Below are 12,647 nucleotides of genomic sequence, written 5' to 3' on the forward strand. Positions count from 1 at the left end.
TCAGCAGCAGTGTCTGACTGGATGGATTTGTCTTCAGCCAGTTGACCCAAATGAATGCCCCTCTCCTTTAGCAAGGACCCGAGACCCCTCATGGCCCTCTTCTCCTGCTCCACCCTCAAGACAGAAACCCAGATCCAAACAGGCCCAGACTCAGGGGCTGCTGTATGTGGTGTAAAGGATGGCACAGGGTCTCTCCAGCACCTCGGGATCCCCCAAGCATGGAGAACCATGGCCATATCTATGTGCTTAGGGGAACGCACTATGTTTCCTGGCAGGACTTTGTTCGTCAGGACAGGAAACTGAAGCAGTGCAATCCTCTGTGGTGGCAAATAAAATTGAGGACCATGAAAGAAAGCAGTGTGGAGGTTGATTTCTTCCATACCCCTTCACCAAGGCAGATGGAAGCCCAGAGAAAGGTAAGGCTCTTGGGCATGACCCTGTCTTCTTGGAGAGTGGATGCATCCAGGGGATTGATGAGGGGTGGCTGCTGGAGATGCTGGGCTTGGAGTGTTGGACACACACAGACATGAACGAGCAGTCTGGGAATTTGTGTCCACATGCAAGTGTGTCCCGTGGAGTTTGTGCATGCCCATGTGCATTCAAGAAGGGTCTGTGTGCATATGTGCATCTCTGGTAGTGTATGAGAATTGGTGACAGGTGTGTGCCAGCCTGGGGGTTGGCTTTGGCAAGTGTACATGCACCTGGTCATATATATGAGGGTCTGTGTATGCTGGCATTTCTGGCCAGTGGGTGTGAACACAGATGTCTGCATTAATGGATAGGCATGCACTGGCATGATTTGTCCCTGCATTGCAGGTGGGGCAGCTGCTGTGTCTTTGGGGCCATGTCCCGGGGGGTTGATCACTGTGCCAACTCCTGCTTCATTCTCTCCCATGAAAGATCCAGCTCCTGAGACAACAGTCTGGAAAACTGGACAAGAAACAAGTGGTGCTGCAGGAGAAAGTGGAGCGGCTGCCACACAAAATAACTGGGCCCAGGTAGGAGAATGAGAGTGATGAAGGGCTCATCATTGGACCCATGTGATTGTGGGCTGGAGGGTAACAACTGCCTGCATGGGATCAACTAAGGGCTTGGCAGGGCTGGTTTTGATAGCAGTGAGCTTGAGCGATTTTGGGCTGTGACCTCTGTTCCTTCTAGGGCCTCTGACACTATTTCCTCCTCCCTGGGCTACTTTGTCTTACAGGCCCCCTGGATCCTCTTCCCAAGCAGGACTCTTTCCCACCTCAAGGCAGAGAGCTTCTCTGCAAGGAGTCATCACCCCCCTCACCCAGGGAGGCTCTTGCCTGGGACTGGGGCTCTGCATGCAGGCTGCTCTATCTACCGGCCTGGCACCCAAAGGGATGAGCTGCTCTGGCCTGCCAGGGCAATGGTGACAAGCCCCCTTTGGGCAGGAAGGGAGGCACTGTGCTCTGTGCAGGGACAGTGGAGCCTGCACAGAGCATAGGTCTGAAAGGCCCAAAACAGCTGTGGGAAGGGGGGGAGCATCCCCAGCACTGGCAGCAAGGGGCAGTTAAAAGTCAGGCAATGTCCTGCTTGGCCCAGGCAGCCTCTATCAGAAACCAGTGTAGCCACAACATGGACTATCATTTGGAGCCATTTGTGCCTTGACCTATGGGGGCTTCAGCCTGTTCCTAACAAATCTCCTGATTTTCCCTTGTCTTGCAGTAGAAGGAATCTGGAGCACAACATGGATTTCAGAGCCAGGCGCTCCAGCCAGGTCCCATCAAGATTTCCCCAGATCTAATCTCAACTCAAAATCTAGTAAATTGTTCTTTTTAAAATTCAACCAGGCTTAGGACATCATTGGGGACAGTGTTGGTACTATGTGGCAGGGAGGATGTGGGAGTTGAAAAAGCTACTTCTAAAGGTGGGAGAAAGACATTAATGTCAGATGTGGATGTCTAGGATAATTTTTGCCCAAGAATACTGAAAGGATCAGCGCATGAGAAAGCACAGATCTTTGCCAACTGGTCCCCTTGGGAGTAGTGCTTTTTGATGAGAGAATAGCAAGTGTAGTGCTTATATATAAGGAAGGGAGAAAGGGTATCCAACTCCAATAGTATTTAAGTTTGAAGAACAAATTGTGAAGCGAAGAGTGATCGACAACACAAATATACAGAAACCAGGACAAAACACAATGGGGTTTATCCAAGGAAAATGGTGTCAATATACTTATTCCTCCATGGCAAGAGAGCCAATTTCATAGAAAAGGGCAATACTATGGACTTAACTGATCTATATTCAAACAGAGCTGTTGACTGTATGACACCTGGGAAATTCTTGGCCCACCTGGGGAAAATGGGGATAGATCCTGAAATTGTGGAAGATGATGTGTCTCCAGGGGACACAGCAGCATGATCCTCAGAACGAGTAGGAGTGGGAAAGAGACATATGGCTGGAGAAACAGTTACCGGCAATGTTCCTCAAGAATTGTGTGTAGCCCCATCCTGTTTAGCTTTTTTTTAGAGGGGATCCCTTCTTGGGAACTAGAGGTGTCCTCAGGGAATTGTGTCACGTACTTAGGGACCAAGGGCACAGAGTTTGCTTCTGAGATGGGCACACAACCCAGGGACAACTGAGAGAAAACAGGACCTAGCTCTGTTGTTATGGCAGAAGGACCATGAGCTGCCAATGTGCTGCAGCTGTGCAAAAGTCTAAGGTGCAACTCGTGTGTCTTGGGTGGCATGTGTTCAGTAGAGACCAGGGGGTTCTGGTACCATTATGCAGGACATTGCTAAGACCCAATGCAAGGCACTGTGTGAATATCTAACCACCACAGTTCAAAACAGAAAAAACTTCCAAGTCAAAAGAAGTGCCATAAAGATGGTCAAGGGAACGGAGACCTTCTCTTGACAAGAGAAGGGTGATTATCTGAACAGAGCAGAGGACAAGATGGACAAAGCTCTCTCCCAAGATGTCTTTGAGATGAGTTAGGGAGAGAGCAGAGCTTTTGAGACTCAAAGAATACTGCGGTGAGGTCCGAAAACTGCAGACTAAGTTGGAACAAGACCAGATGGGGAAATAGAAGAGTAGTTTTAACTCAGAGATGAGTTAAGTTTTGTAATGTTTTATCTAAGCCCAAGTAAAGCCCAAGTAAAGCAAAGACCCTGGACTATTTCAAGATGGAACTCCATCATTACAGGTTCCCCACGCTTTATGCTGTGCATGTGTTCGTGGAAAACGGTGCATAATTCAAATTTTCATAAAGGGAACCCGCTTTACAATGTAACAAATAGGGATATGTTTCAAGACCTTGACTGTACTGACCCCCAGACCCATTTCTACCTCTTTTACAAGACAATTTTGGTACTCACCAACAGCAGACAGTACACACAAGCACAGGGCACTGTCATAATGGGGATGGCAACTACAGAAACACGTGTCGCAGACAACGAGCAAGGAGCACAGATCCACACAGGGGACTATATTTCAGTGTGTGTCACTCCCATAGTGCACTGCACAAAGCAGCTGACTGCAGGCTTCCACCACACCACTTGCATAAGAGTGAATTTATCTCGCATATAACAAATTTGTGGTATAAAAAGCATCATTGCATAAGAGTGAATTGGCACATACAGAATCTGCGTAAAGTGAGGGAAACCTGCAGTTGATGGAAGGGGCAGTATAATAGGAGAGGGAGCTTTGGGGTCAACAATCAGCCCGTGTTATTGATCTGGAGACTCAAATGTGAGTCTGCAGAAGTGTGATTTGCAGACTCAAATGTCCCCATAGGGCAATGAGACAGGATGGGGCCACAATGACAATAAATGTGACTTTGGTTAAAGAAACCTGTCTGGCATGAATAATGAATGCCCCTGGAGGCTGGGGGGTGGGGCACAGCGACTGCCTGCAGGCGGCGGTGGTGGGGGCATGGCGGTGGTGAGTGGGGAGCTCTTGCAGGCAGCCACAGCAGTGTTGGCAGTGGGGGTGGGGGCTGGTGAGCACTGACTGGTGGTCAGCAATTACTCGCAGTGTTGGTGGCGGCCAGAGGCCAGTGGCGACTGCCCACAGATGCCGCCGATGGTGTCAGTGGTGAGGGGAGGGGGGTGACGAGCGGCGACCAGCCACAGGCGTCATGGGCAATGGTGGCAGCACTTCTTTCAGGGGGTGCACTGCCAATCTCAGGGAGTGAACATGCACCCGCGTGCACCCCCATGCGTCGTCAATGTTGTCTGGTCACTGCTCCCTGCTTAGCTCAAACTGCAGCACTTACCCACTACTTGGGTGAGGGTTTATGTGGTGAGTCCATAGAGGCTACAGTCCAGGAGGCACAATCTGCAGGTGGGAAGATTGTGGGATTTCACCCCAGCAGAGAGAGAGGCAGGAGGCCTGAGACCAGAAGGGAAACAATCAGGGAGACCAGGATGAAGGCAGCAGTTCACCCAGCCCCATAATCACAAGAGATGCTCCCCCTTTCATAGATTTCACTGTTGTTAAATGCTGAGGGATTTAACACCAGCAGGGAAGGGGTTTGTACCAGGAGAATCCTCTTGTGGTCCAGGTGGAAGGAGCTGCTTTTTCCCTTTCTCCTCCCTGGAGCTCCTGCGAGATGGCAGTCATCACTTTGTATGGGAAGAGGTGTTTTCTTATGGCTGTGGTGCCTGATACCACAGTGGCTTGGGAAGTGTCACTGAGCTCCTGGATTCAGACATAGGAGCTGGCAGGATGGGATTATTCTTCCAGCTCCAGGAGTCCCCATTACAGGCTGGCCCCTGCCATATTGTCCAGAGCAGGAGCTCAGGCTGTCCTTACTGCAGGTTGCTTGTCCTATGGCTTTATTTTAGCCTTCCCCATCCATCCATCCAGCCCATCCTCCACTGATCCCACAAGCCTCTGTCCTTGCCCCAGCCCTCACAATTCACTACCTCAGGCCCGTCAGCCCTGCAGCCCTGGCTCAGCAGCAGTGTCTGGCTTTGTCAGGTGAACATCCCGCTCCTTCAGCAGGGCCCTGAGACCTCTCATGAGCACCGACAATGAAAACCCTCTTCTGCTCACTCTCAAGACCAAAACCCAGGTCTGGAGAGTGCCTGCCAGAGCTCTTCTCTCCTTCCAGACCAGAGGAACCCCACGTTGGCAGTGAACCTGAAGCAGAGTCCCAAAGAAGCAGCCCCTGGAGCCCAGTGCCAATTAGCTCTGCAGACTTCTAGTGCAGTCACCCCTTGGTACAGCTCAGGCCTGGGACTCCTGGAGTCTATTCATTGCTGTGTCTGCCAAGGCCAGCAGGAAAAGGGTGAACTTGAGGGGAAACCTCCTGGCACCGATAACTGTGGCCTGTGAAGGGATCCCTACTCAGGTTGGGAGTGTGGCTGTTTACTCAGTTTCTCAGGGGGAATCTGGTAGTCAGGAGAGGGCCTCTCTCCAGGAAAGCCTCCCAGTGGTTGAACTTCCCAAGCCTTCCTCACTATGTCACTCTATGAGTTCATTACTATATTATACCTTCTCCCTCCTTTTTTAAGGAATGGAAGAATTCATCTGAAGACTACACAGCTTTTTGAGTGTCTTCTGCAGCTGGGCATAGGCATCCTTGATGCCTCCCAATGGGAATACTGTAGAAGCAATTATTTAGATGGAAGTTCTGCATTGCTCCTTTTCAGCCATTTGTCCACATCTTATATCCTTGCTCCTACCCCGCTGCATACATTTTTTACTCTCCACATCGTCACTGGGGACAGACCTGCCAATTCCTTTGACCAAGGAGTCCACAGATACACAGGCTTGGTGGGAATCCCAGGTTCTTTTCCTTTGGTTCTTCCATCCTATTGTTTCATGTGTGTAGGTGTGGGCCCAGTGCCAGGCTAGCAGGGAGGCTGGGGGTCAGGGTTCAGAAGCACTGGCAGAGAGGTTTGTGGGGTGAGGGTGAGCAGGAACAGAGCTAGGATAGCCAAGGGTGGTGAGTCTGGCTCAAGGAGTACAAGAAAGATGAAAATGGAAGAAGCCCAAATCTGGGATAGTAAAGGGAAGCAGACCAGGATTTTAAGGCATTGACAAGAACTAGTTTAGGTGAAGCCCACCACTGGCATGGCAGTGGGTTATAAACCAGGACTGAGGAGAATTGGCAGAACTGGCTGTGGCAGGGGGAGAGCCCTGGGCTGGGTTAGCAGAGGCACTTCGGGGGCAGAGTGGTACTACCATGGCGCATGGAAACACCTGTCTGAGCTGCGGTAGAGTCTGTCAATCCTGGATAGGCCTCATCAGCCATCTTTGGACACACAGAAAGGGCAATCATGGAAGACAATCATCCTTGGCTGCGAGGGATTGCTGAAGAAAAAAAAGGAGGCACTATTGTACTGTGCTCCTGTTCATGCAACACAAAACAGATAGTTTGACTATGTCCCCATGTGGCAACTTAGCATGTTAAGCATGGGTGTGTTAAGCTCCCTAGATGAACGCAATGCTCCCTAGTCTCGCCCAACCGCTTCCCCTTGTGTTTAAGCACAGTTGTTCTTTCACTGATAGCAGCAAGTTGCTAATTATTATATGCACCGTTCATTAGAGTTGTTAAACATAGAACAGCAGTGGGATTCAAACTCACTTTCCCCAACAGGCTGGAGACTAAATCCTGAATTGCCACCACCGCCCTGCTGCTGCCAGGCCTCAACAAAAGCTGGCAGGGAGGGAGAGGGAGGTGGAGGGGGTAGGGGCATGGTGACAGCGCCCCACCACTGCCACCACCGGGCCCCGCCAACAGCCGGGAAAGGGAGAGAGGGGAGTGGGCAGGGGAGGCAGGTGGACATGGGCCAGGCGGACCTCAAGTGGGGCGAAGAGGGGAATGGGTCTGGACTGGGAGCGGCGGGGGAAGGGTGGAATGGGTCCAGACCCGAAGTGGGGGGAGAGGGAGAGGGGCAGGGGCAGGGGGGGAACGGCAGCAGGGCTAGACCCGAAGTGTGGGTGGGGCTGGACACAGGCCTCTGTCTCTGCTGCCCCCCGCCGTCATTCTTGATGGGCAATCGGCTAGTCCTGATATAATTCCCAATTCCTATCTGGGATCTTACCCCAGCTACCTGCTCAATCCTCTTCCACTGCTCTGCTCCCTGAGCTGTGTTAGGGAGTAGGAGAGAATAAGCAAAATGGGAGGAGACCAATGAGGGGTCTCCAGGGCAGGTTCAGCTTTTGGTCCACCCTGCTCAAGCCCCATTAGAAATAAAGATTCAGAGATGAAGAAGAAGTCCTTCCTCCTCCAATGAGGAGGAAATCCAAGAGTCCCAGTTCCTCCCTTTTCCATTCACTGGAAGTAGTATCCAGAGCTGAGTCATTCCCCCCCACCTTTAAGTAAATGTGCTGAAAAATAGAGCTTTGTGGATTTAGATTTAATACAGGTAAATTAGGGGGATCTGGGAAAATACCTGACCATTTCACTTCAATGTTTTTAATATGAAATGGGTTTTTGCTTTGGAAATGCTGGAACATTTATTGGAGCATTTTTCAAAACAAAGTTTTTTTGGTTTCAAAATTGCTTAAAAATTGACCTAAATTTAAACAGCAGAGGCTAAATAATAGGCTTAAATAGATTGAAAATGAAATGAAAAATATTAGGTTAAGGCAAAGGATTGTTTTTTTCATTTGGCAGATCCTTCCTTCACATTCCCTTTCAGTCACCCTGAACTGAATATTGTTGGTGATCTTTCACTTCATCCACTGAACTGGAGGATTCCTCCTCTTCCAACCCTCCCCCGCTCACCCCACTAAGGCTTTGCGGTCTCCTATCAGTTGTGCGAGGGGGCAGAGCCATCAGAACTGACAGTGGGTAGGATGACGAAGGAGAATCCTTTCCTGTGCCTCTAATTCATCCCCTTGCCCACACTGGCTGTTTCTTCTGTAGCTAATAATAACCCTTAACAATCCCTCAGCACAGTTAACCTGCACCAGGTGGACAATTCCTCACTCTATGCTGAGAGGCAGCTGCCTCTGGGGTGGGGCAGAAGAGATGGATATACTCCCTTGACAAGTTAAATAGGCTTCCCTTGCACATCACTGAGATACAGTTGCCACTGAGATGGGTGGCAGGAGCTGCTTATACATGGTGTTTTCATAGGGTGCTAAGGTTCAAGTACTCCTGGGGTGGGAGACAGAGGTTGTTTGGATAGGGATGTCTTCTTTAGGGCTAGGCTAAAGCCTCTTCTGGGGTCAGACATAGAGACTGATTGCAGAGGGATGTCAGTGGGCACTGAGATGCAGCTGCTTCTGGGCTGGACAGTTGTACAAGGACCACTAGTGCAATACTGAGATGAAGTCAGGATGGGGCATGTGGGGACTGTTTAATGCCATTGTTGGTCCAGTGGTCCCTTGCTGAGAGCTAAGACACAATCAATCCTGGGTTGGGGCAATGATGTGTGGCAAATGCCAGGTGGCAGGGTGTTGTTTGACCTGGGGTCTTCACTGCTAGGAGCGTAGAGGTGGAATGTGCTGTGCCAGGCTCTCATCTTGACATCTTAGGAAACCCCAACAGCTGTGGGTGCAGATCCAGAGCAGGGTTGAGGGATCTCAGACTCAACAGGGGTTAATCCCTAGTTCAGAGAGGTGTGACACAGCTGGGGAGCGAGTCCAGAAAGGGCTGGGGAGAGGTATTCTAGTGTAAAGGTGCGGCTGTTTCTAGGGTGGGGTGATTTGCTGTGGGAGTGTTCAAAGGCACAAATGAACACTGCTATGAGCTTTCCATGTGTTCATTTGGGGGTAGGGAAAGCAGGAGCATAACAGGGTCTGGTTTGGAAGTCAGAGGAAACCACAGCTCCGTCCCCAGCAGCTGCGGATGCCGATAGCAGAACTGGGCACAACTAGTCCTGGCACAGTCAGCACAGCAACTCACTCCACAGCTGAGAGCGCAGGTGGCAAAGCAGGGAGAGTGACCTCTTCAGAGCCCACGGGTGAGTCCAGGGGGAAGAGTGAACCTATCAGAGGGGCAAGCACTGATGCACCTGTTTCTGGGTGGGGCAGTCACTTGTACAGAGGGCCTGCATGGCATGCTAGAGTGGGGGGGGCTCACTGTATCCCCCCCCCCCCAAAGGCAGCACTAGAGGAGGTGCTCAGCAGCAGTGGCAGGCAAATCCAGGATGGGCGTCACTATGTGGGGCAGAACAGTTTCTCCTGGCTGGACTGAGCATCACCAGCAAAAGGGGAGAGGAGAAAAGCATATTTGGGCAGATGGAGGTACAGGGGGGTTGTTCAAAAATGCTGAGAGTGACCTGGAACGTGGGGACGAGGTGTTGCCAGGTCAAAGACTCCTTGTCATTGGCACCAAGGCAGATCAGGAGGGAGGTTTTGACCTAGTGGCACCATTATCTTGAGTTAGTGGAGGTGGCTCCCCAGTACAGTCAGCCTGGAGTTAGTTAACCTCTTCACTGCTCCTGGCAGGAGCAAGGGCAGGGGCACTAAGGACCCAGTCATTTTTGGAGCCAGTGTGTGCTCAGGGGAGCTTGACATTGCTGTGACGCTCAGCCTCTTGTGGGCTAAGATCAAGTGTAGTGCACTGGTCTGAAACCCAAGCTGAAATGCATTTAAAAAATATCACTGTGTAGTAGAGGAGGCACCCCTGTCCAAATGTAGACAGGACTCCTTACAAGAGCCTCATAGTTAGCTTTCCACTGGCCAGCTTCCAGTGGGAGGATCTTGGCTACATGCTAACTTTATGGAAATGGGAGACTCCTCCCTAGCTTGCTTCTGAGGCCATATGGCTGAGGGCAATTGAAACTCGGGGGCATCCAAACCCCAAGCCTCTGGGCTTGGGCCTGCATGTAGGATGCCCGCCAAAGGATTTGGAAGTATCTGAACCCCTGACTGAAAAGTCCGAGGTGGAGGATACTTGCTGGTAGTAGGGCCATGTATAGTTTTTGAATGATTCAAAAGATTTGGAACTGATCTTGCTCATTTGACCTGGAACATGAAAAATGTTCATATACGTGTGCGTGTGTGTGTGTGTGTGTGTGTGTGTGCGTAAAAAAGAAAAAAAGTGTAGTTGGGGCAGTGTGAGATCCAGGCCCATCCTGGCCATGGTAGAGATGTGAGAGAAAAAGACCTGCTGGGCTGAGCTTCAGAAAAGGCCCGTTGGATCCTGCCGCAGTCCACAATGGGTCCAGGCAGACCGTATCTGTGTGTGTGCTCCTTCCCTGAGTGTGCTGTTTCTCTCTTCCCAGCCCATGCTGCCCCCTGCCCCCGCCTGTCTGGCCCTCCTGGCCCTGGTCTTTGTGGCCAGTGCTGTGGACCCAGGGGAGGTGTGTCAGATTGAGATGAACCAGATCAAAGACCGTCTCCAGGCCAACTGCACTTGGCTGGGGCTCAGCACGGTGCCCTCCAAGCTGTCCACAGACATCGGCATCCTGCTGCTTGGTTCCAACCACCTAGCATCTGTCTCCACCAGCTCCTTCCAGTACCTTCCTATGCTGATTGGCCTGGACTTGTCACACAATGGCTTGAAATCGTTCCACGCTGGGCCACCTTTGCCCCTGCTTCAGGAGCTCATTCTGTCTCACAATGCTCTGGGAGCCTTGCCCCCGCTGCAGGGCCTGCCTGCCCTTCTCCACCTGGGCCTGGCTTACAACAGCATCAAGGACCTTGCTCCCAAGGCCTTCCAATCCCTGGAGAAATTGGAGGAGTTGGAGCTGAAGGGGAACCAGCTGCAAAGGCTGCCCGAGGACACCTTTGCAGGTCTGGCTGTGCTGCGAGACCTGGACCTGTCCAACAACGCCCTGGAGGAGCTGCCACTGGGGCTGCTGACTAAGTTGGAGGCACTGGAGACCCTGAGGCTGTCGGGGAACCATCTCCGTACTGTGCCCACTGGCTTCTTCCCTGAAGATCGGTTCTTCCCTTATATCTTCCTGGACAAGAACCCCTGGCACTGCAACTGCAGCCTGGCCTACCTACGGGACTGGATCACCGAGAACGAGCCCGGCATCTACTATCAAGAGGAAGGACTGGATAAGACAAAGGTGGAGAATGATCCAGAAAGTGTCAAATGCGACTCACCTGCCCACTACAAAGGGACCCCAGTCATCCACTTCACGCAAGTCTGCTCCAAGGAGGGGGACAAGGACACCTCTGTGCCTAAGCCAGAGCTAATGGACCTTCCCTTGTCCCCCATTAATGTCTCCTTTGCCACCATGGCCTCAACCAGTCCTCTTCCCCCCACTAGGACCCCTGTACCCTCCACTAGTACTCCTGTGCCTTCCACTAGTACCACTGTTCCCCTTACTGGTACCCATGAAGCCCCTGCTAGTATGCCCATTTCCCTTACTAGTACCCCTGTACCCCCCAATAGTACTCTTGTTCCCTCTAATAGTACCTTTGTACCCCCCACTACTACCACTGAGCACCATACTCTTGTGCCTCCCAGCAGTGCCCCCTCCATAACCATGGCTTCCACCTCCTCTTCACCCCCTGCCCCCAATACCCCAGGGACTTCCACTATTACTACTATTATCTCATCTCTCAGCTCCCATGTGCCTCCTATCACCTTTAAACCCACCCCACCCAGCCCTCTCCCACATGTGCCCCATCACCAGCCATCCCCTCCTCCAAGGGCTCCCCCCGTTTGTTCATGTCTCACCTCCCCGGCCAAGCTGCCTAGCATGGGCTATCACCTGGGTGGAAAAGGCCACTCATGGGGGCACTGGGTACTGGCTCACTGCTGCCTGCTCCACCTGGTGCTCTACCTTGCCTCTTTGGTGCTGCTGGTGCTGCCTACACTGGTTCTGCTCGGGTGGCTGGCCTGGTTATGTCTGGTCTGGAAACAGCCAACCCCAAGAGCCTCCCCATGGATGCAGAGAGTGCACTACCAGCTGCTTGGGCAGGAGAGGTGGGATGCATCCCCTGTGATGCATCTCAGGAGCACCAGGAGTCCCCCCCACTTCTGTGTCACAAAGGAGCTGGAGATCCTTTATGATCACCCTGCCCCCACCTTCTGTACCACTAAGGAGCTGCAGGTCCGCCGTGGCCTCCTCACCCCCATCTTCTGCACTACCAAAGAGCTGCAAGTCCGCCACTACCACTCTGTCCCTGCCTTCCAGTGCATCACCAAGCAGCTGCTGAGTGGAGGACGGGTGGGTCCAGGGAGGTTCCCCTCTGCCTACAGCCTGGACAGAGGCGTGGAGGCCATTGGGGCTGTCAGGGTGAAATATGCCACCAGCACTCTCTAAGCAAGGGCAGAATGCCTGAGGTCTTTTGGGTCAAGGAAGGGAGCTTTGCTAGCCAGGATGTATGGTTCTGCTCCCAGCTCTGGTGCTGTGACCTGCTCCGCTCTCCCCTCCCTTCCCTTGCCTGCAGTATCACTGCAGTATCATAGTGGTTAGACATCTCCCCTGATAAGCTTCTTTACTGGATGTAATACCCAGGAATCTAGACTGCCAGACACCCATCCATCAACTTGATGGGCAACTCTCTCCCTTCTTTTGTCTCCTTGCAATGGCCTGAAGTGACTAGCTAATGTGGTAAGTTTCTACTTAACACCAGACAGTTTGGGGGAGTGGCTTTTGCCCTTCTTTCAGGATGGGAGTTGGGTGCAGAGCTGATGTTTCTCTTGTGACTCTGGCTGTTCTTTCCATTATATGTCAGTAGTGGATCTTGCTGTGAATCCTGTGTCAGAGAACTTCATCTGCTGGCCACAGAATAAAGTCTTGCTTTGATTGCATTTCAAATAA

General features: G+C 51.9%; 1 protein-coding gene across 1 annotated transcript; it reads left to right on the forward strand.

Moving 5' to 3' along the window:
• The first annotated feature begins 8,011 nt into the window (after positions 1-8,011).
• Positions 8,012-12,647, forward strand: LOC109280629 (glycoprotein Ib platelet subunit alpha). The gene is made up of 2 exons (XM_019477450.2): positions 8,012-8,882; positions 10,149-12,647. Exon 2 carries the CDS (start codon positions 10,152-10,154, stop codon positions 12,144-12,146), a length of 1,995 nt encoding a protein of 664 aa, XP_019332995.1. The 5' UTR covers positions 8,012-8,882; positions 10,149-10,151; the 3' UTR covers positions 12,147-12,647.

The sequence above is a fragment of the Alligator mississippiensis genome, chromosome 11, assembly GCF_030867095.1.
Source record: "Alligator mississippiensis isolate rAllMis1 chromosome 11, rAllMis1, whole genome shotgun sequence".
Classification (NCBI taxonomy): domain Eukaryota; kingdom Metazoa; phylum Chordata; order Crocodylia; family Alligatoridae; genus Alligator; species Alligator mississippiensis.

What these genes read in the sequence shown, in the direction of transcription:
- LOC109280629 (XM_019477450.2), top strand. Translation starts at nt 10,152, where the DNA reads ATGCTGCCCCCTGCCCCCGCCTGTCTGGCCCTCCTGGCCCTGGTCTTT.